This window comes from Marmota flaviventris, chromosome 4 (genome assembly GCF_047511675.1).
Source record: "Marmota flaviventris isolate mMarFla1 chromosome 4, mMarFla1.hap1, whole genome shotgun sequence".
In the NCBI taxonomy this organism is placed as follows: Eukaryota; Metazoa; Chordata; class Mammalia; order Rodentia; family Sciuridae; genus Marmota; species Marmota flaviventris.
This window is the reverse complement of record NC_092501.1, coordinates 122,593,720-122,614,720: the sequence shown is the minus strand read 5'-3', so window position 1 is coordinate 122,614,720 and position 21,001 is coordinate 122,593,720. Positions and strand designations below refer to the sequence as shown.

General features: G+C 34.2%; 1 protein-coding gene across 3 annotated transcripts in view; it reads right to left on the bottom strand.

Moving 5' to 3' along the window:
• Positions 1-1,430: 1,430 nt before the first annotated feature.
• Positions 1,431-21,001, bottom strand: part of Dgkh (diacylglycerol kinase eta) — a 192,534-nt gene continuing 172,963 nt past the window's right edge. Inside the window, exons 28-32 of one of the 3 annotated variants that reach the window (XR_011707375.1) lie at positions 20,779-20,898; positions 20,331-20,439; positions 18,784-18,914; positions 13,406-13,588; positions 1,431-8,950 (exon numbers count right to left, since the gene is read on the bottom strand). Coding sequence is in view for 2 of the 3 variants with exons in the window: in XM_027928977.2 (XP_027784778.1) it covers positions 13,499-13,588; positions 18,784-18,914; positions 20,331-20,439; positions 20,779-20,898 (450 nt within the window). In the remaining variant the exon portion in view is untranslated. Of the gene's footprint in view, positions 13,589-18,783; positions 18,915-20,330; positions 20,440-20,778; positions 20,899-21,001 lie in introns of all 3 variants that reach the window. The other 2 variants (XM_027928977.2, XM_027928978.2) reach the window with 2 other exon arrangements.

The following is a 21,001-nucleotide window of genomic DNA, read 5'->3' as shown; positions in this document are numbered from 1 at the left end:
TCCACCTCCTTCCTTTGGCACTCCCCCAAGCACTATCAGGAGAACACCCTTTTCTCTGAGGTCTGAGTTCCAGATCTGTGGGATGACTTTTCCTTGTTCCTGAGGGTCTTTCAGAACAACTTCATTTTCTCTAGTGGCTTCAACCCATATAAGGATGACCTGTGAATCTATATTTCCTTCCCATACCTCTCTTCAATATTATGCATACAATAGACATCCTATACTTACCTTAAACCTGTGGATGAATCTGACCTTGATTTCCTTTTCAGTTAGTAGAAATGTGGGTTTCATCCAAAATCTCTAAGTTCAAGCCATTTACACCTAACTATATGTCAGATTTGTTCCTTTCTTTCCATTTCCACTAAAATGCCCTTCAAAAGTTCCTCACTGTTCTTGCCCAGACTCAAATCTGTAGCATAGTTCTTGCCCTCACCTACTCCAGGTCATCTTCTGTCTCTCCCTGCTCTCTTGCTGTTAGTCACATCCTCTCTGCTGCCTTGCTTCTTTTTCTTGCCATGTCCTTTCTGCCTTTCCCACACATGCACTTTGTCCAAGACACAACTTAATGTCACCTATCCAGGAAGACACTCTTAAACCTCCTTGTTCTGTGTTCCACACATAACAGTTTGTGTGCTACACAAATCATTACCACTGCAGACACTTGCATATGTCAGGCTCTTAACTATATTTTGGTGAACTTCAAGGAAGCATGACTACAAAGGAAAGCTAGATTATAACTTTGCCATTAAGAATTCCAAGAGATGGAATACTACTCAGCAATGAAAAGACCCTAACCAATCAACCAAACAAAAAACTACTGATATATACAAAGATTTTGACAAATCTCCGTGGAATTATGCTGAGTGAAAAATTATGCTATATAATTCCATTAACATAACCTATTTGAAATAATATAATAATAAAAATAGAGATAGTAAGTGGTGGCCTAAGGTTAAGAAGTAGATTAGGACAGGAGGGTGGTAAATGTGCTCATAAAACAGCAAAATGAAGCTGGGCATGGTAGCACATGCCTGTAATCTAAGCAGGCCAGGAGGGGCAGACAAGAGGATCCCAGGTTGGAGGCAGCGTTGGCAACTCAGCAAGACCCTTCTCAAATAAAAATATAAAAAGGTCTGAGAATATAGGTCAGTGGTAAGGTACCTGCTGGGTTAAAAAAAAAAAAAAAAGCAACATGGGTTGTGAGTCCTTATGGTGATACAACTGTTCAGCATCTTGACCTTATCAATGTCAATACCATTCTGGGTTTGGTATTGTACACTGTACTGATCTTTTCCAAGATGTCACCACTGGGGGAAAATGGGCAAATGGTACAAAGAATCACTGTATATTATTTCTTACAACTGCATATGAATCTACAAAATAAAAAATTTAAAAATATTTCCCTCTAGGAATAAAATAAAACTCACACCTTCTTGAAATGCATTCTTTTATTGAGAAGAACAATCTCAAGGTAGTGCCCTTTGGGAAAGACATTTCTCATCATCATGTACATCAGGATCAACCATTACTCTCAGCAAAGTACAAAAATAAACACATCAGTGACTTCCATACAATAAATACATAATCATGCATCCCACAATAAAAGGCACCAAAAACTGGTCACTTAGTAGTCATAAAAATTACTAGCTACATTAACAAAGCCACCCAAATTATCTGTACAAGGAAATGTAACAATATATTCCAAAGGTGAAAACACATAAAACATCTTTAAAATAGTATGCAATAAATATCTCAATTGTTGAATATATTTTAAAAATTATGCCATTATAAACAGCATGTAAACAAACAAAACTCACGTTTTCTTATCATTATGAAAAGTAATAAGAGCCAAAGTTATAACCTCTGCTCTGTCAGGTATATTTCACTGGCAAGTGTGCTAAGCAGTTAAAAGTTTCACTCTTTTCTGCAGCAAACAGAGCCCACTGTGTAATAAATAGACATTACCTGAATCTTTCAGATATAAGTTTTAAAACAGACTACAAAAATGTAGTAAATGTTTACCAAGAAATAATATGGTAAGGCTAAATTAAAACTAACTTTTGCAATATAAGAAACAGAAGGAACTCTACTGTTAGGTTTTCGACCTGATGATAAATTGGAGGCAAATAATTTCATTTTATTTATTGAAAGGTGAAATGAATGTGCTGAACAGAAGGGCAAAGTGTCCAGCCTCCTGAGCCTCTTTCTTTTATAAATGTTTTAGAAAACCAAAGAGTAAATTTATTGAATTAAGGATTTTCTTTTGCTAGGGAACATAAAAAATAGCTGATATTTTATATTGATTAGAAACAGTGACTTAAAATATACCTATCAAAATGTGAATATACATACAAGTAAGGTTTTTTCCATACTTCCTGACAGTAAAAATACAGTTTCTTTCTTCTCTAAAGGAACCTGATAGCTTAACCTTCAATAAATATTCAAAGATATTGTTTTATAACTCAAATATTTTTGGTTTTGTTTCATTTCTATCAGAGCTTTGTGGCACACACATACTAGTAGCACATTTACTATATGCTTAGATAAGTATGTTACCTGTTAAATATTATTATTCTCTACTCCCCACTAAAAACAACGGAGGTGAAAACATTAAACCACAACTTCAAATGAATCCTTTAATATCTATGGAAAAGCATTTACTATTTTTCTCCTGGGGTTTTATAATGTATGCCTCTTAGACATGTTGGTGTGTGTGTCACTAACACATGCCTTCCAAAAATGAACCTGAAGTTCAACTCATGTTCTACAAATATTTTAGTCACTTGGATCACATTTAGCACCTGCCATTCTACAGAATGATGAAACACATAATTGATTCAGATGGTCAAAATTACTTGTGGCTGACATGAAAATACAAAAATCATGGGCATAGGGCTGGGTTTTGTTTCAGTGGCAGGGCACTTGCCTAGCATGTATGAGGCACTGGGTTTGATTCTCAACACTGCACATAAATAAATTAATAAAATAAAGGCCCATCAACGTCTAAATTTTTGTTAATTATGGGCATAAAAATGAGATTACTTCTTTATGACAAACAATTTGATCAGCTGAAGAATACATCTCTGAAGTAAACTGGGAAACGTTTGGTTTAAAAAAGAATGTCCTCTGAATATCTTAAACAGACTCGAGAAAAATAATTGTGAAAACAAACTTGAACTAATCTATTGGACAGAAGCCATGTCTCGTTTTAGTTGTATCCTTAACATCTAAATGAGTGCCAAGGATACAGCAGACAGAAAAACATCTATCAAGTGAGTGAAGGAAAAGAGCATTACATTTAATTAAATAAATTTTGACTAGTATTTGATTTTAGATTAACTCATCATTATTTGGGGACATGATAGAAAAGCTTTATAAAAGTCACAAAAGAAAAACAGGCCCATATTTAATGGTTTTAGTCTTTAGATTCTACCAAAGGTGATGACAGACACAAACCTACTTTACATTGATATTACAGTCATCATTAACTATTTGAAATCACACAAATCTTCCTGGTTAAATATATTAAAACATTTCACCTTCATTGCTTTTTTTAAAAATTCCTTCTCAAGTCTCTTTTGTGTGTAGGTGATCAATGTATGTGTTTATGAAGATCATGTATACCTAATGTCTGTATGGGATAATCTTTAGGACATATTTATGAATCACAAACAAGAATTTCGCAGTTGTGTGATAAACCATAGCCTTGCTTTAGAAATGAATATTCAGATTTGGTAGATCTTCCTGATGTACAGTCCTCAAGTAGTTACCCTTCATAAAACAACCCCTTTTGCCTGTTCATCTCCTTTTGGTCTGACCAGAGTGCATGCACACTCATGAATGTATTCACCTTGTGGCTTTTCGGGGAGTTCTAATGTTTTATTTATAAAAGTACAAACATATAGAGATATTTGGATTTTATATCTCCTTCATCTAAAAACATTTCTCAGAGTTCAATTATGTGCTAGCAGACATTGCAACTACAAAGAGAAAAATTCAGGGGGAGAGGCAGGCATGGGTGTGTGTGTGGGGTGTGTGTGTGTGTGTGTGGGTGGGTGTGTGTGTATGTTGTGTATTTCTAATTGAAATATAAATGTTTTTTAACATAAAAACTTTCAAAATACTATTGGCCATGGATGAAATAAATACATGCTTGGAGACATCAGGTAAGGCTTCACAGAAGATATGAACTGAGTCTTGAATAAATTGATCTATGGCATGGGATTATTCCAAAGCACTAAATTGTGAATATTTCCAAATGTCTGGATTACAAAAAGTCAATAGAGGGATGGTAGTGGAGGATGCTAAAAGTGTGGGGAGAAGAACAGTCACAGAGTATCTTATCTGTCCTGCTAAAGAGTTAGGCTGATATCCTATAAAGAAAAGGGTACTTAAGAATTTTAAGCAAAGAAATGAAAAAGCAAATTCAAGTCTTCTACTCTGGTGGGATAGAGTAAAATAGGAAAACGGGTTGTTGTAAAGCACAGGAAAGAAAAATGATGAGGCTTGTATTGATGAGGGCCTGAACCAAGGCAACAGAATTATCACTTTACTGCAACTAATTAGCAACAGAATAGAATGCCAATTCAGCTTTTGAGATGGTCAAAATGAAATATGCAATTGCCAAAATAATGAAAAAATATGATATATAAAATGCTTTTACTTGCACAATCCAAAACCAAGATTAGAATTATGCATTTGTTTTGTTCCATATTTTAGTTTATGAGTTTCTTGGCAGAAGAACATATCTACAAAATGTTGCCATAAAAACTGTGTCATCTTTCAAATGCCTTTCAAGTGAAAGGAAGAAAGGAAACAAAAGAACTATTTAAGTTCACAGCTTCCATTCTCATCATTATTTCTATTAAAACACTGCTACACAACTGAAATCTGCAAACAGGGCAGGTTCTAATTAAAATGAATTAGAATTAATTTCAATTATACTAAGTTCATCTGTATATATCAGGTCATTGAAGTAAAGCAAATTCCAGGGAAATAATTTTTTCCAGTCAACAAATCATTCTGGAATAATCATTTAGAGATCTGTTTTCATGAAAATTAAGTTGTATCATTAAGACAGATCAAAATACCATGTCGACAAATTCCAATCAGGTCTTTTCTTTTACGTCATACAGCTTATAGCCTCTTATAATCCCACATTTCTAGGGGAGAGGATTGCTACAGGAGCTTCAAGTTACCATATTGTGCTATAATAAATATTGTGCTATAATAAATATAATAATATACCAGATTTAGCAAAGAAAGCTTCACATTAAGAATCAGATAGTGACTGAATTCAAATGTCATGCAAAAATAAAGTCAGCATTCACTTATCCTTATACAATTACTTTAACCAAGTTATTTGAATTTTTCATTTATTTACCTTAAAATTGTGCCCAGATTTCTATTGTGGCAATAATTAAGACAACCTCTGGCTTAGTTTCTCTATGGGAAGTTTAGGAGGTGTGCTGCATGAGAGAATACTATTCCACAGTCTGAGAATGCACTTAGTGACCTGTGCTGTAGATCAAAGGCACCCTTCAGAATGGGCTTACCCTTGAGGAAGTAACATCACAGGAAAAAACCTAGGTAAGGAGACATATTTCATTTTTTTTAAACAACTAGTTTAAAGATAATTTTCTCCTTAAATAATTAAAGATAGGAAGATCTTAATTTTTTTTAAAAAATTATATTTACCTCTATAAATAGTTGTTTGGGGAAAGTATAGAAAAAATGAAATTACTCAAAATTTTTAAATTTTAGAAGTGAGTTGTTAGCCTATCCTAAAACGAATATGACCCTGTAGCATACAAATAAAAATTCCTACAACCCACAGATGGTACTAATTTAACTTTTTTCCCTTTAATCTTTTGCAGTACTGGGGACAGAATCCAGGACTCAAGTATGCCAGGTAAGTGCTCTACTACTGAGCTATGTGCCAGCCCTTTGCTTTCACATTTAAAAGACACACCAAGGGGTATAAATTTGACTTTTAATTTTCATGTTATATATCTTTCTTTAGATATAAATGATAGTGGAAAAGAAATGACAAATTTAAGTATGATTCACACTTAACATAGTTCCTTTTATAGCAGAAAAATTAACCAAGTACTTATAATTGGCAATATCATGTGGCATTTCTAATTGGGAAAACAGAGGCACCAAAACATATAGCTTATAGAAAAGGTCATGATGAGCCACTGCTGAAGTCAGTTATGGAATCAGGTAAACTGACAATATTCCCATCTCTAGAATTATAGAATGTAGATCTTTACAAAGATTTTAACTTTTAATGATTTTTTGCTTTTTTAAATGAAAACTCATTGCTAACAAATTTTAGGGCTTAAAAACTGCATGAAAATCTCTTTGGTCTGCATGGTATAGGTCTGATTCACATTTACCCAGTGTTCTTTTATTAGGAAACAGCTAAGCCCTTTGGACTAGTTTCTCTGAGACTCTCACTAAGTTGAAAAAGCACAGACATCTGTCCCATGGAATAAACACTTGTGTGGACTATATCAAATGTCTTGAACAATTAGTCATCCTAACTACTTCCTTAAAAGTTCTAAATTTCACCAGTAAAATGGGATCCCTGAATTCACTAGCTATTTTGATAAAATCTAGATATAGTCTCTGATATCGTCAATGTGCCATTTTTAGGTTTTGTGGTATTATGCTCACCATACCATATATCTCGCATGTGCTTTGTGTTTCTATAAGCTGAAAAATAACTATATTCAAACTATTCCCAAATCTTTGTCAAACTATCAGCAGTTTCCTATCTCTTAAAATGTTTATATAATGTTTCTCACATATTTTCACTTTCCCACTTTTGATAATTGCTTGTGCAACTGTAAAATTAATATAAAACCCTGTCTTTAAAAATGATAATAAACTAATTCCTTAATCTTCTAATATAAATTCTTAAATATATCACAATTCATCTACCTTGCCCACTGTAAAATAGAATGAAACAGTGGAATTTAGGGGTTATTCAAGTGATTTCTTTGGCATACCACACGGCTTCACACCGAGGTTTTTTTTTTTCTTTTTCCCTTGTTTTCACTTCCTTGAAAACAGGTGATTTTATTCTGTGGGGTTAAGTTGTGCTATTGTGTTTTAAAAGTTGGATTTTTAAACAATGTAATTCAGAACACGTTTAAATAGAAATGATTCAAAACTCAATTAAAATCTCATTTATATATTTGACAGAAACAAATTAACCATTATCCATGGTTACTATTTGTAAAATAGTTCATAGTCCAATGCAAACATGTTAAAAAATATATACCAAGACCTGACTGCTAGAGGTATGTGATACTTTGGGGAATTCAAGATTCTCAATGTTCATTTAAATGTTGTATTGGCAGTATAATCTCTTATAACAAATACTGAAAATTCATCACAGGAAAAAAGTTATGAAGACGTATTATATATTGGTAAACTGTAGCATAATGAATCCCTTGGCTCTATTAAATTCTTAACATTGGTCATTTCCTTTGGCTTTATGCCCTTTGATATTTATTTTAGACATGAAAATCATTTTTTAAAAGTCCCTACTGTTCAATTATCTATTATGGTGAAGAATATCAGTTTTTACAAGAAAAAAATTGGGCATCTGTTTGACAGAAATGAGTACTTCAAGTATATAAGTAAATCATTAACAGAGCTATTACACTCTAGGCAACAGCACTAAAAAGGAAAAGAGCTAGAATATGCATTTTGTATAAAGATTACATTTCACAACATAATAAATAAATGCACTGATTTATACAACTTGTGAAAACCTTCCAATGGTTATAAGTAATACTGCCTATAATTGACGTTGCTGTTGTCAGCACTGTCTCACATACAACAATTCAAAGGTAAAATTTTTGCCCTTAAAGCCACAAAATATACAGAGCTTTTATATTTGTTTGTTATTAAATATCTTGTTTGCCAAAAGTCCTGCAAACTAAAATACACCCTGGCAGTTTGAATAACCAGCGCGATAATTATTTTGATATAAAAGGGTAAGAAACATTTTAGTATGAAAATTAATAACACCAGTAAAAGGAGGAACCTATTGTATAAATAGACGTGTTAACAAAAAGTAAGACTTTAACCTTGCATAAGAGAAAGAAAAAGTTTAGTACAACTTATTAAAGATTTGAAAATAATTACCATATTTTCCCAGCTCTAGATAAATATATTACTCCAATTAACTAGTCATCTTCAATATACAATATATAACTCACAAAACTGGAAATGTTACAATACCAAAACCTTTCATAGCACTAGTTACCAGTTACCAGAACTGCAAGCAATCTTTAGCTACATATTAGTTTAATACTTAGAGTATAGAAATAGATATGGCTAAGTTGTGTAAAACAATAGTGCAATCAAACATTAAGGGCCCCAAGATATAGTCTTTTTCCTTGTTAGCTTGTATATCTAACTGCATTATCCTACTTTAATAGCATTATCAACTGAGTATGAAACCCCTTTATTTTAATGAATTTTAAAAGTAACTCTGTTCTGTTAAATTTGGTTAACTTACTCTTGAAATGCAGTTACTATGAAATACCCAGACTATAAATTCCTAAACAGTGAATAACTTGTTGCTAAAATGAAATATTTTATGTGTAGCTTTAAAAAGTTTTAAGTAGTGGTTTTGTTTTTATTTTTCCAACTAAAACTTGGAAGTGCATAAGAAATTAGGAGAGTATATAAATAATGTAAATAGAATACTTAGTTACATAAAGGGAATTGTTAACTTACATACTGTAATATGGAGTTTATCTTAAACATTGTTACTGAGTTAATGCAGTCCCAGTTATTGTTAAACTTCTTTTCCTGAAATTGACAGAATTATACAAATAGGTACAGTCCAGCTGTCTTTAATCTCTCTTCTCTATAATGATAAACCTTTGTACTTCTTTTCTTCTGATATAAATATCTCTAAACAAAACTTGGAAAAATGAGAAAACAGTAATTAATAAAATTTAGGCTTTGCTTATTGTAGAAGCCAATAATCATCACCTTTTTAAAGTTTGGTTGCTTCCTTAGGGAGGCACCCTATTACTGATATGACATGGAGACTGTTATACAAAGGTCAGTCATGGGATGTCTCCTTGGCAACAGATAAGACATAGGCCTCATGGCACCTGGAGTGGAGCAGTGAGAGAAGTGTGGCAGCCACGTTATAGGAGCCACCAGGGAGGGTGAATCCAGTAGCTAATGGTTCCTACTGGAGGAATTTCTACGTCTCACTTTCCTCTTTCTGTCCTGGGGGAGAACTTGATGTTTTAAAACTGCCACTTGTATTATCCAACTCTAAATTCATTGTCTATCCAACTTCCATCTGAAAAAATGTAAAATTAGTTCATTGAGGTGGGGATGGTGGGAAGGATCCATGGCATCAAGGTGAAAGATGTATTGTTCTCATGGTTTAATTAAAAGATTCAAATCCTAACAACGTGAAAGTTCACTACGTTGTTAGCCCAGGTGAATATAGTAGACTATTTACTTTAGAAGCATTGTATGGAGGGAGCTCCTATAATTGCTAAGTCATAACTTGTATTCCTGTCAAAAATAACCCATAGAGTCTAAAATAGTGCCATCATTATTTATAAAAAATTAGTTAAGAATCTCTAGGCAGTAGATGTATTTTGACATATTATTATACATTCTGTCATGTATATCTAAAAAAAAAAAAACAAATAAAAAATAAAAAAAAGTAATGACCAAAGACACACACACAAAAAGAATCTCTAGGCAGTTATGTTTTGTTAAGTTTTATGTGAATTATTAAGTGAAGGATTCCTGACAATAAGTCATTGGGAAAGATTTTATTTTAGAATTAAATAATTTGCATTTGGGGGCCGAGAATATATTATTTTCAGGCACCATTTTAAGAAATTATTAGCCATGTGAAAATCAAGATAAGTTAGCAAGTTAGCGTAAGAAAAACAGATCCAAATCTAGCAAGACATGCCTATTTTGAGGGAATAAATGACACATTTGTTTTACTTCTAATCATTTTGATCCTTTTTTTTTTTTTTGCATGCCTAATGATTCATTTAATGTGTGTGCTGCTATGTGTCTTCAAGCATGCACTATGGCAACAGGGTAATTTAATGATAAGAGAAAATGAAAATGTACAAGTTCAAGGACAGTGATCAGTGATCTTTACTTATCTCAGTACATATTCTTCTGAAATGTCCCTTGTGACTTGTCATGAATAAACAAACACGCCACAGGGGCAACAAACTAAGCAGATATGGATTGCTACTGGCTTACAGTACAGTGAGGGGCTGGAGAAAGTTCAGCTGTGCTGCTTAGCTAATCTCCTATGCTCCACCTTAGTTACCCAGATAAACCCATTAGGTAGGAAGACCCCATCTAGAACAGGGTTAAGAATAAGGATTGAGAAGAAAACTCTGCTATGGTGGTGAGAGAAAAGAGGTCATTTTGCATAGGGCAACTGACTGGCAAAGGATGGTGGGAAGGCAGTGAGACTTTGAGCAGCCATTACTATGTTAGGCATGGGAAAATGCAAAGCCAGAAAGTAGGAAAGAAACTGAGAAAGGGAGGTGGAGAGACAATGAATGGGGAATACTGAGAAGTCTGGAATTTTACTTAGGACTGACCCTGTCCCTTTCCTTTTTGAAAAGCAATTTTCCTCAGGGAAAGTAAAAGTCAGAGAAAGTAGATTTGGGCTGTGATTCTCCCACCTACGCCCTAATTATCCAGGCGTGGGAGAACCTATGAGGAGGAGCAGTGACAGCTACAGCTGCAATCAGTGCACGGGTGAGCCTCTCAACGTAAGCGTGTGCATGGATCTAAGCAGAGAAGCCATCTGCACTCCTCAGGCTGTGATCCCAGGCTGTGATCCCATGCCAGGGAGAAGCAATTCCCACTTGATGGTTTTTAAACCCCAACTAGGATAAGAAGATGGTTTCTCTGTGATGTGACAGGAGGCTCTGACGGTGCCATGCTGGTGACAGGTGTCAGTGAAGTCATCTGAGTCCTGCATAGACATATGCAGACAAGCAGACTAACCTTACAGGGAAAATAGCTACCATTTAACAACAACAACAAAAAAATAAAAAATCCAAATTGTCATTCTAAAGGATTTCCCTCATCCAAGAGCCATTTGCAGGAAAATTCTAGTTAATTAAAGATTCTAGTAACTGAGATTTTAAAGAAATTAAAAGATGTTACCTAAGCGAAATGGCCAAACAACAAGAAAAATTTCAATCCTTTACATCATACTCAAATTCAGAACATGTAATAGCTTATAAATCTTTTCTATTGGCAAAGAGGTATTCATTTTTTGGAGAGGGGATCAATAAAGATTTTTATATTTTATATTAGCACTGTCTTAATACTAGAGTTCCTCTCACCCCTCCTTTCTTGAGACCTGGACCAGGATCAGGGTCTCAAGAGAGTTCTGGGATCTGGCACCTGGTATTTTAGTTTCAAAGGGAGGAAGCACATGGAGCAGGGATAACATATGGGGGGGGGGACTACAAAGAAGACTGGAAAAGGAGACCCCTGGCTTCACAGGAGTGGATAAAATTAAAATTTAACCACCCCTCTGAACTACTTGACACAAATTCCCTTTGGAAAATTTCTATTTATCCACAACTTAGGTAAAAAGTCAGACATGGAACCCATTGGGTTTATTTATTTATTTGCAGTGATGGGGATTGAGCCTGCAGCCTGACACATGCTAGGCAAGTAAGTGTTCTACCACTGAGTTATGTTCCCAGCCCTCCCATTTTTTTTATTTCTAAGATATCCAAATTTTGTGACTTTACTACCAGTTAAATACCCAAGTTATAAATAAGTACAAACTATCACATAATTAAGTTCCTTTGAGATAAATTATATGTCTGTCAATAGTTCACTTTAAATGCTCCTCGATCATTATTTCTCTTAAAACACTGGGCAATATTGTCTAGAAAATATCAATGATACTATGTCTCAAGATAATATGCATATGTGTGTAGGTGTATATACACAAATATGTGTATATGTACACTAGGGTGTATGTATAGCTATTGAGCACCTCCCAGGTTACTTTATGAAAACTGTCACACTGGGTCAGTACCCTGTTTATTTTTCTTACATAGAATATTAAAAATAGTATAATTGATTTCTTGGCATTATAATGGCTAAAGAAAGTTTATTTAAGAATATTTTTGTGGCTTCTTGATATGTATGCCTTTGGCTTTCAAATATTTGATAACTGTAATGTTGACTTCTAATGAGCAACTCTAATGTATAGTGGTTTAGAAAAAGGGAAAGAATATCAACCTGATAGATTATATGAATTATGTGAAATAATAATAATTATTATTATTAATAAGAAGAATAAAGCCCTTAAGAAAAAATTTGAGTTTCTTCTGTTGGGAAGTTCATGTCATAAGTCACTGTAACTAGTGGGTGAGTCTGAGTGATCAAACAGTATAAAAATTTCAGTTGAGACCTTGCAGAATTCCTAGATGTCAACAGTCTGCTATAAATTCAAACAAAATATTAGATGATTATTAAAATGAAATGAAAAAATAGGAACAAAATGTGGAAATTTTGCTTTGGAAAGTTGTAATAAGTTCTGTCAGATAACAGCATGTAAGTTTATAAAAATATCCAAACAATTTTCTTAATGTGCATATCTATGGTTTATGTATGATACGTTGAAATAAAATTGACTTGCATAAGATGTATATCATTTGTTGATTAGGGCACAGACACATGTTCACAAAATCTTAGGTATAGAATATTTATATAAAATTCCACGTTATAGAACAGAAAATTTCAGTCCCTTAACCAATAAAAAGGTACTTGGGTAGTCATAAATCAAATTCCACTAAAACTGAGATTAAGGCTACCAAAGTGTTACAATATGACATGCAAGAAAAAGAAAGACAATCCAGGCAGGAACTCCGTGCATTAAGATCTGCATTATTTGTAGTATTTGATAGGTTGGTTTAACCATATTCTTTGACCAGTGAATGCTTTGAACCTATGGTAATACCAATCTAACATTCAAAACACAACTTAATGTATATCTTTGTCTCCTAACCAATGATTTGAAGAAAGAAGCCAATTCCTCCAAGAATGAAACCCAAGAAGTTTTAGCCACACACCTTTATGTGATTGCACAGTAAGAACCCTCTATCAGACCAGATCTAAGGAAAGTAAGTGAGTAGCAATTCCACTTTTAGACAATGTAGCTATCTCGGATGCCTCCTACTTTTTTCCAACTATGAGCATATTTGAACATATCAGGTTTGTACAATAAGAAAATGGCTTAATGGAATGTATTTTTGGCACAAAAATATTTTCTAAAACCTCAAATCAAAAATTTCACCCATAATAAAATATCAAGCCATAGAGGTGCTTCAGTGGTGCTTACTTATCTATGCAGAAAACTACAAGAACAGCCAATTGCTTCCAAGAACTTTGTATTGAGTAGCAATTACTTCTCTTCCAAGGAATAGCACCAATATTACACCTCAGACTGGGAAGTGATCCTTCCAAGCTCTTTAATTCCCTGCAGAATTCGCTTCACATGGCCCACTTTCGGTATCCCCAGGTCCTAAAAAAAAAAAAAAAAAAAAAAGAAGAAAAGAAAAGAAAGGAAAAAGGTAGAAAGAAAGAGTCAAGAAAGGATGAAAGAAGACAGAGTTTATTGATAAAACTGTGGATAAAATTTTTAACCAGCAAGTAACATAATTAGCATTCAGTTCATCTATGTCAGTTTATATTCAATGATATAGGAAGTGATAGTTAGAAAAATAAGTTAATGAAACAAAAATAACAATGAAAAATGATCAATCAGTAAAAAAAAAAAAAATCACATCCCATACAAACTCCTCTGAATTGCATACAAATTATATACAAGGGGGCAGTTCTTTAAGTGTCAAAATGATCATAGTTTTTCTTTCTCCCCTGCCTCCCAAACCTCTGTTGTTAAGACAGGCCCTTTTGGGATCTCTGGAGCGAATGAGGTAGGACACCAGAGCATCCACAATTAGTTCTAAGACAACTACACATTTCTTGTGCAACTTTTTTTTTTTTTTGAGCTGGGGTCTTGCTATGTTGCCCAGGCTAATGTTAAACTCCCAAGTTCAAGCCACCCTCCCACCTCAGCCTCCCAAGTACTCCAGGTGTGTACCACCACACCCAGCTCTTTCCAGTGAGGCCTAATCCTAGAGGAAGACAATAGTACCTGCTACCTATTTGGAATGCATTTGCAGTTGCATGGAGAGTCTTTGATTTGCATAGAATATCTAATTTAAATATTCTTTATTTTTTGTAATGTATATATGTGTAAAAATTACTTAAATATAAGTATCTGTTGGTTGATGCTTTCCCTCAAAATACTAATAGTTTTGTATCTTGGAATTATTATTCTCCTTTCTTAAAGGACTGCCTTTCTATAAGTGCCAAGAATTGAATATTCATCTTTCAAGAATGAAGATGACTGATGGGTGCGTAGTAGGCACATGGCAAATGCTTATTGCAGGAGAAACATCCTAGAGACCCATAATATCTAGGATCCACAAAACTACAAGAGTTAAGGCCTCTAAACCCTACAGTTTCTGTAAGTGTAACATATAATCAGTTTGCTAATGTGTGAGGTCAAACAACCTCTTCACAAAATAGTGTGAGATGTCTGAAAATTAGTAAAAAGATGACTTACAAAGCAACTAAAAAACGGGATTACAAGGTACCACACATTGCTTGTCAGAAAAGGTGATTTCAAATACCCACCTGTTCTGAAACTTAAGAGCATTATTTTTAAACGTTTAAATGGAGTAGATCAAACGTGTTTAAGTCTACACATGTACACATGCTCTCTCCCTACACTTGATGAGCTTTTTGAGCTCCATTGCTGCAAAGCTACTGGTGATTCTGATCCTTCTGGAAAACATTCTTTCTAAAGGTAGTGCTATTTTTGAGCTTGAGATAATTAAAAGGTGACATTTTTATCATATTTAATTGACCCAGAAAAAAATTTTTCATATGATATTAGGACATCCAAAAATTAGTCATAAGGTGACTATACATGTTCTGAGTATAAGATAAAGATCAGACTTAAAGCATGGCCATATCCTAGAGGAAGATACCAGTGTCTGTTATCTAGATTTAGAATGTAAGTGCATTTACAGTCTTATTTAGGTTTTTTTATTTGAATAGAATATTTAAGTATGCTTTATACTTGTGATAATGCAGATATCTACTTACAAAATATATTTAAATATTAATTAAATGTTTTATTTTAGGCCATATACACACTGTATTCTCCAGAATAAAAACTTCTTTGTAATGAGGTAGACCGCTCTCAGAGTTAATCTTTTGGTATAATGAGATCAATGTTTTCCATAATGTAACATAGAATGGCATAACCTTCTTAGCTATATTTTATTTCAGTTGGAATTCAGTACTTTAATGTCTCCTAGAAGCTAAACTGTGATAAAGTTATGTTGTTACACTTCTTGTATTTTTTTATATCACATATCATATATTGTTTGTCACATATTATTGTATGCTTTTTAAAAAATATTTGTTTTAGTTGTAGTTGGACACAATACTTTTGTTTTATTCATTCATTTTTATATGGTGCTGAGGATCAAACCCAGAGCATCATACAAGCTAGGCGAATGCTCTACCGCTGAGCCACAAACTCAGCCCTTATTTTTTTATACTTATTTTTATACTTATATTTTTATACTTATTTTTGTCATATTCTTTACTATTGGCTTTTTCATTCTTTGGATTAATAGTCCTAGTTTTGGAAAGCATATGTTTTCAGTTATCCTACATATACACAATTTACCAAGCAAAAAAATAAACAAAATTCCCTCTACCATTTTCTCTGACATCCCCCACTTTCTCCTACTGTGTTCCAGCAGGGGAAATATTACAGCCAGTTTGCTTCTTCATCTGTTAAAGCATTTTAGACATGTATTCTCTTTCCTAGCTTTCTTTTAATTATTTATTTATTCCTTATTATTCTTTACTTTTATATATTTTTTATTTTTTTGCAGTGCTAAGGAGAGAACCTAGGGCCTTGTGCATGCTAGGCAAGCAGGCTCCACTGAGCTACATCCCTGCCCGCTTTTCCCAACTTTAGATGGTCATACTGCCATCTCTAGTTGTTTTTGTTGATAAAGAAGTAACATTTAAGCCAGCCTCTCAGTAGGAGTTAGCCAAGTGGAGCGAAGGGGAGAAGCACAGCAAAAGAGGGTATCCCTAAGGTAAGAAGGCATGTTGCATTTTTAAGGCAGCGAGGGGTTAGAGACTCTACAGGAGGTCATGTAAGTAGGAAGAATCTCAAAGGCCTCCATAACCATGTGAGTCTTTATTCTCATAGCAATGGAAAGTCACTGAAAGGTTTTAAACAGAGAACTCAATATACTAGATTGATGATATTAAAATATCACTCTGGTTGCAATGTGGATAATGGACTGGGGAGACAAAGTAGCAGTAAAAAAGCAAGTTAGGAAGCTACTGACTTTTCACAAACAAGATGTGACAGTAGTGTGGAGCAGGATTATAAAAGATTAGAGTAACGAATGCAGACTAGGATTAATGTGATGTGGTGAGAGGCTTGATAGGTTGTGAGGCGTGGATAAGGAAGAGAAAGGTGTTAACTTGGGACTCTGGATTTCTTGGCCTTTAGCACTTGGAGAGCCTGAGGCTTGATTTACTAAAATGCTCAACACTGACAAAGGGGCTCAATAGGAGTGGGATAGGAGATCAAGAGCCTGGTTTGGATGTGTCAAAATTATGTCCCTGTGTGATACTCAAGTATCAAGTGGACAGTTGGTGACATAATCCTGACGTTCACAAATGACATCAGGCAGGGATAGATATAACTTGTGTACCATTGATAAAATCACAAGTAGCATTTGAAGGAACGGGGATGGATGAGATAACCCAAGGGGCAGGTAATCCTTCACCAACATTGAGAGGCTGTTCTGTGCTCTGACAGCCACAACCATAGAATGTCAGGGGAGACTTCTCTAGCTTCATGGTTTTGAGCTACAGAAGGCTCTTTCTATAAAAAAAAAAAAAAAAAAATGTCCTTTCACCACCCCCCTACACCCTGTTTCACAACCAAAAGAGTTAAAAAGGCCAGTGTCAATACAAATTTCTAAAAAGTTTTCAGGGAGAAAATATAATTTGCATTAAAAATGAAAAACAAACAACATGAAAAGCTAAAGAGAAAGTTTACTAAAATAATTCTTAAACCATCTCTTTTCTACTCTTATTTTATTTTTTTCCTCAAACAGGTCCTATCACCCAAGTTTTCCTCAGTGTACATATGAGATTTGTTTTGTCATTCTGTAAATATGTGCTTCATTCAGTATGTGCATGTATGTTTCTCTGTGTTTTTGTGCCTGTATTTGTATAACATCTATGCATTTATATAGCACACAGCACACGCACATAGACCTATTTAAATATGTATTTTTTATATATACACAGAGGGTTTTCTTTGAATGTATGCTTACTTATGGTCAATGAGATGCAGGCCTCTAGAGGACAGATATCACTTAGAGAAACTGCACAATACAGTAATACATTGAATAGCTACATTATAAGTACTGTAGCCTGCCCAGGGTAGCAGAAGCTATATGAATGTACTGAAAAGATCCCCTACGTTTATTATTTTTGTGCACTCACTCATTTCAAGTTTTGAAGTCAATCTTGGCTTCAACTCTACCATTGTATACTTTGTTCTGTTCCAGAATTAGATCTCTCAATCAAGTTAATTACCTGTTATTTTATTATTATTCCAGCTAAAGATTTTTGGGTATAAATGGTATTCACCTTTTGATGTGCTAAACCATCTGACTACTCAATAAAGACCTATATTTTATACCACCATTATCTCTTCAAAGATTTCTGCTGACTTAAACAGACAAAGCACAATAGCTTGTGGATGTGTTAGGAATTTACTGCCATAATTCTAGACATTGTAAAAATTGGTCTACGATAAAGGGATTGTTCCAACAATGTTACTTATTATAGTTTTTAAATGGCAGCATAGGGCAAGAAAATTTAACATGATAAAAATTTCACTCTTAGCAGACAAAACAGGCTACTTGGACGGTTTCTACTGTTGAGTTTCAACCCAAAGAAGAAAAGGGAATTGCTGCAGATAGTTGATAAATGATTTTCCTTCCCTGTCCCAAATAACAAATACACTCTGAACTGCTTTCTAGCATAGCTATATGTAATTTTTGCTTCAAGGGAGTTTGAATTAATTGGTCTAGTTGATGATGCAACCTATGAAAGGCCAATTTAGAATCAAACAAAATCACAGAACTCTAAGTAGCAATTGCTATAAGTCTCTCATAATATCCCACATAATAGAAAGGCTTTGTCTTTAGTTGTTAAGCTTATATTAGATTTTTTTTGTTTTTTCCCAGCAACAATTACCCACTTCCATGCTGATCCAGTCCAATGAGCTGATGGAAACATGACCCATTTGGAGATATTAGCACAGAAAGTCACAAAAGTGGATGCAGAGAAAAATAACTAAGCTCATGCAGTGTGTTAGCTATAATACAGAATGATTTTGACAAGAAAATATTGCTGACACGTTCTTGTTTAGAAAGCACACAAGGACCTCAGACCATAGGACAGGGAATATTAGATTACTGCACATTTGCATAACACAAGCCAAGCTGAAAGCACATAACAGAAGAAGCACAGGAGAAAGAATTCTGTTTTGCAAGAAAAAATTTCAAGAGCAGAAGAATAGCACAAAGGAAATACCTTAAGATCTCGCCTTTCCAGATGCAAAAGTTCAGCCCCTCTGATGTCATGACGGATGAAGATTTCTTTGTACTCTCCCAAATTGAGCAGATCCAGCCAAGCAGCAACTTCCTCAGTGCCCCATTTCTGAACTACCAAAGTTAAGAGCAAAACCCCCTTAATTTCTACATGCTCAATGCATTACAAAGCAAAGGTTGGCCAAAGGAGATGCAAAACAGAGTGCAGCAGCAGTGCTAGCAAAGAAAAGGTCAAAGGTGTTGTTCAACAGAACTATAGTTCCATTTGTTTCCCATGCAGGTTACAGACTATCAATCAACACAAGGGTCTGACTATACAGACACTGGCTATCGTGCAGCACCATGCCTTCAGCTTTTGTTCAATTTCCTCATTAAAACTAACCACGCCACACAACATACAGAAAATTTTATTTCGAATCATTAGGATTAGTGGTGCAAGTCTGAATAAGCCCTGATAATTTCCTTAAGACAGTGGATGAAAACGGTTTTAGTTAGAAATGAGCTACAAATGCTAATTAGAATTTAAAATGTGTTATGGGGTACTCAATTTTACACTTTCATGTTTAAGGTCTTGCTGACTTCAAGTGTTGCCTTTATTGATTCTACTGCTATTGATAATTATGGCAATAAATGTGCTGTTAAATCAACTTCATGTCGTTTAAAAACTGTCAGTACTATTCTCTAAGATTAGTTGATCATGTTATTTTTCAGTATGTATAATCATTCTTGTACATTTTATTCAACATGGATTAGCTTAATAAAAGCCTACTTATTTGCTTTTTAAATGCCCTTCCGTAGCTGCTCTATGAATATCATAAGTAGGATTTTATATCATTATTTACAAATGAGATAGCTAACTCAGAAAAATTTATAAAATTCTTATAAGCTAAGGACTTATGAAAAAGATTTGCTCTCATGTGTACAGAACTTGAAGGTGCTTCAGACTAGAATAGCAGTAAGTTTCATCTTTAGAGAAGATGGAGAAGAAGCTAGAAAAACAGCAGCATAGAGAGGTTTAATTTTGCTTGAGAATGCAGATAGCACAGCTGATGGTCATTATCAACGGGTTAACATGATGTCCTTAAAACAGGAGAAAAGAAGATATAATTTTAGGTGGAAAAATACATTTAGCAACTTTATTTAGGAGTCAATGAAAGTTTCTGTGTTTCATTTATCACAGTGATCTCAATTTTGGGCTCTGAAGAAGAAAAACAAGTTACACACTGATAACTTGAGTTGCTGTTGAGAAAGATAAAGTCCCTTCTGGACAGACACAATGATATACACCAAACAGAGAAGCAAGCTAGCAGCCATTCATTTCCTTCTAAGCTTCATAACTACTTAGACATATTCTAGGTATGATGTGATTTTTATGGTAAAATTCACTATATCAACAATTTTAAAGTATACATTTCAATGATGTTTAGTACATTCATGACGGCAATGCTCATCACTATCTGGCTCTCAACATTTTCAACACTTCAATGACATTAATGTGTTATTTTTTTTCCCATCATGTGGACCACCTACCAGGCTGAGTACTTGTCTTCTGCTTTTGAACTTTTTCCTTTTTAAACTTTGGCACTATACGAAATACTGTGCTTCTGTTGTTCCTTTTGGTGCAATCCATTGGAGGCTCCTGTTCAAATAGAGCAAAAAGGAATTGCTGTAGGTTATTAAGAGAAGAAAAGTCCACTTTTAACAGAGAGAATATAGGAATAGGTTATCAATACTACATATTGTAGAACAGTAGTGATTTCTTCAAAAAAGTTCATGGCATAATGTATTTATGAAAATCTACCAATTCCCATATAATACTTGTGTTCACAAAAATACCTTTTCTTCCTTACTTAAGAACAGTACATTTGAGAATAGTGTTGGAAATCTATTTTCCCCTACATATCTTTTTCAAAGATAAGCTCGGATTCTATTGTCATATGGTCTATAATCATAAAGAAACAGACTGAATTTTACATACCTCCTCTTCATTGGGGTGTAAGATGTAATAAAGCCAGGGGATCTCTGTTAATTTCTGTAACTCCACCTCCACAGAATGTAAGGCACTAGCCACCCGTTCTTCATGTGGAGATTCCAACTGCTATTTACCAGTAGATTAAAAAGAAAACAAAACAGTACTCAGCAACCAACTTAAAAAGAACAACTAATTTATTTTGAAAGTGAACATCCTCATTTATTATGCT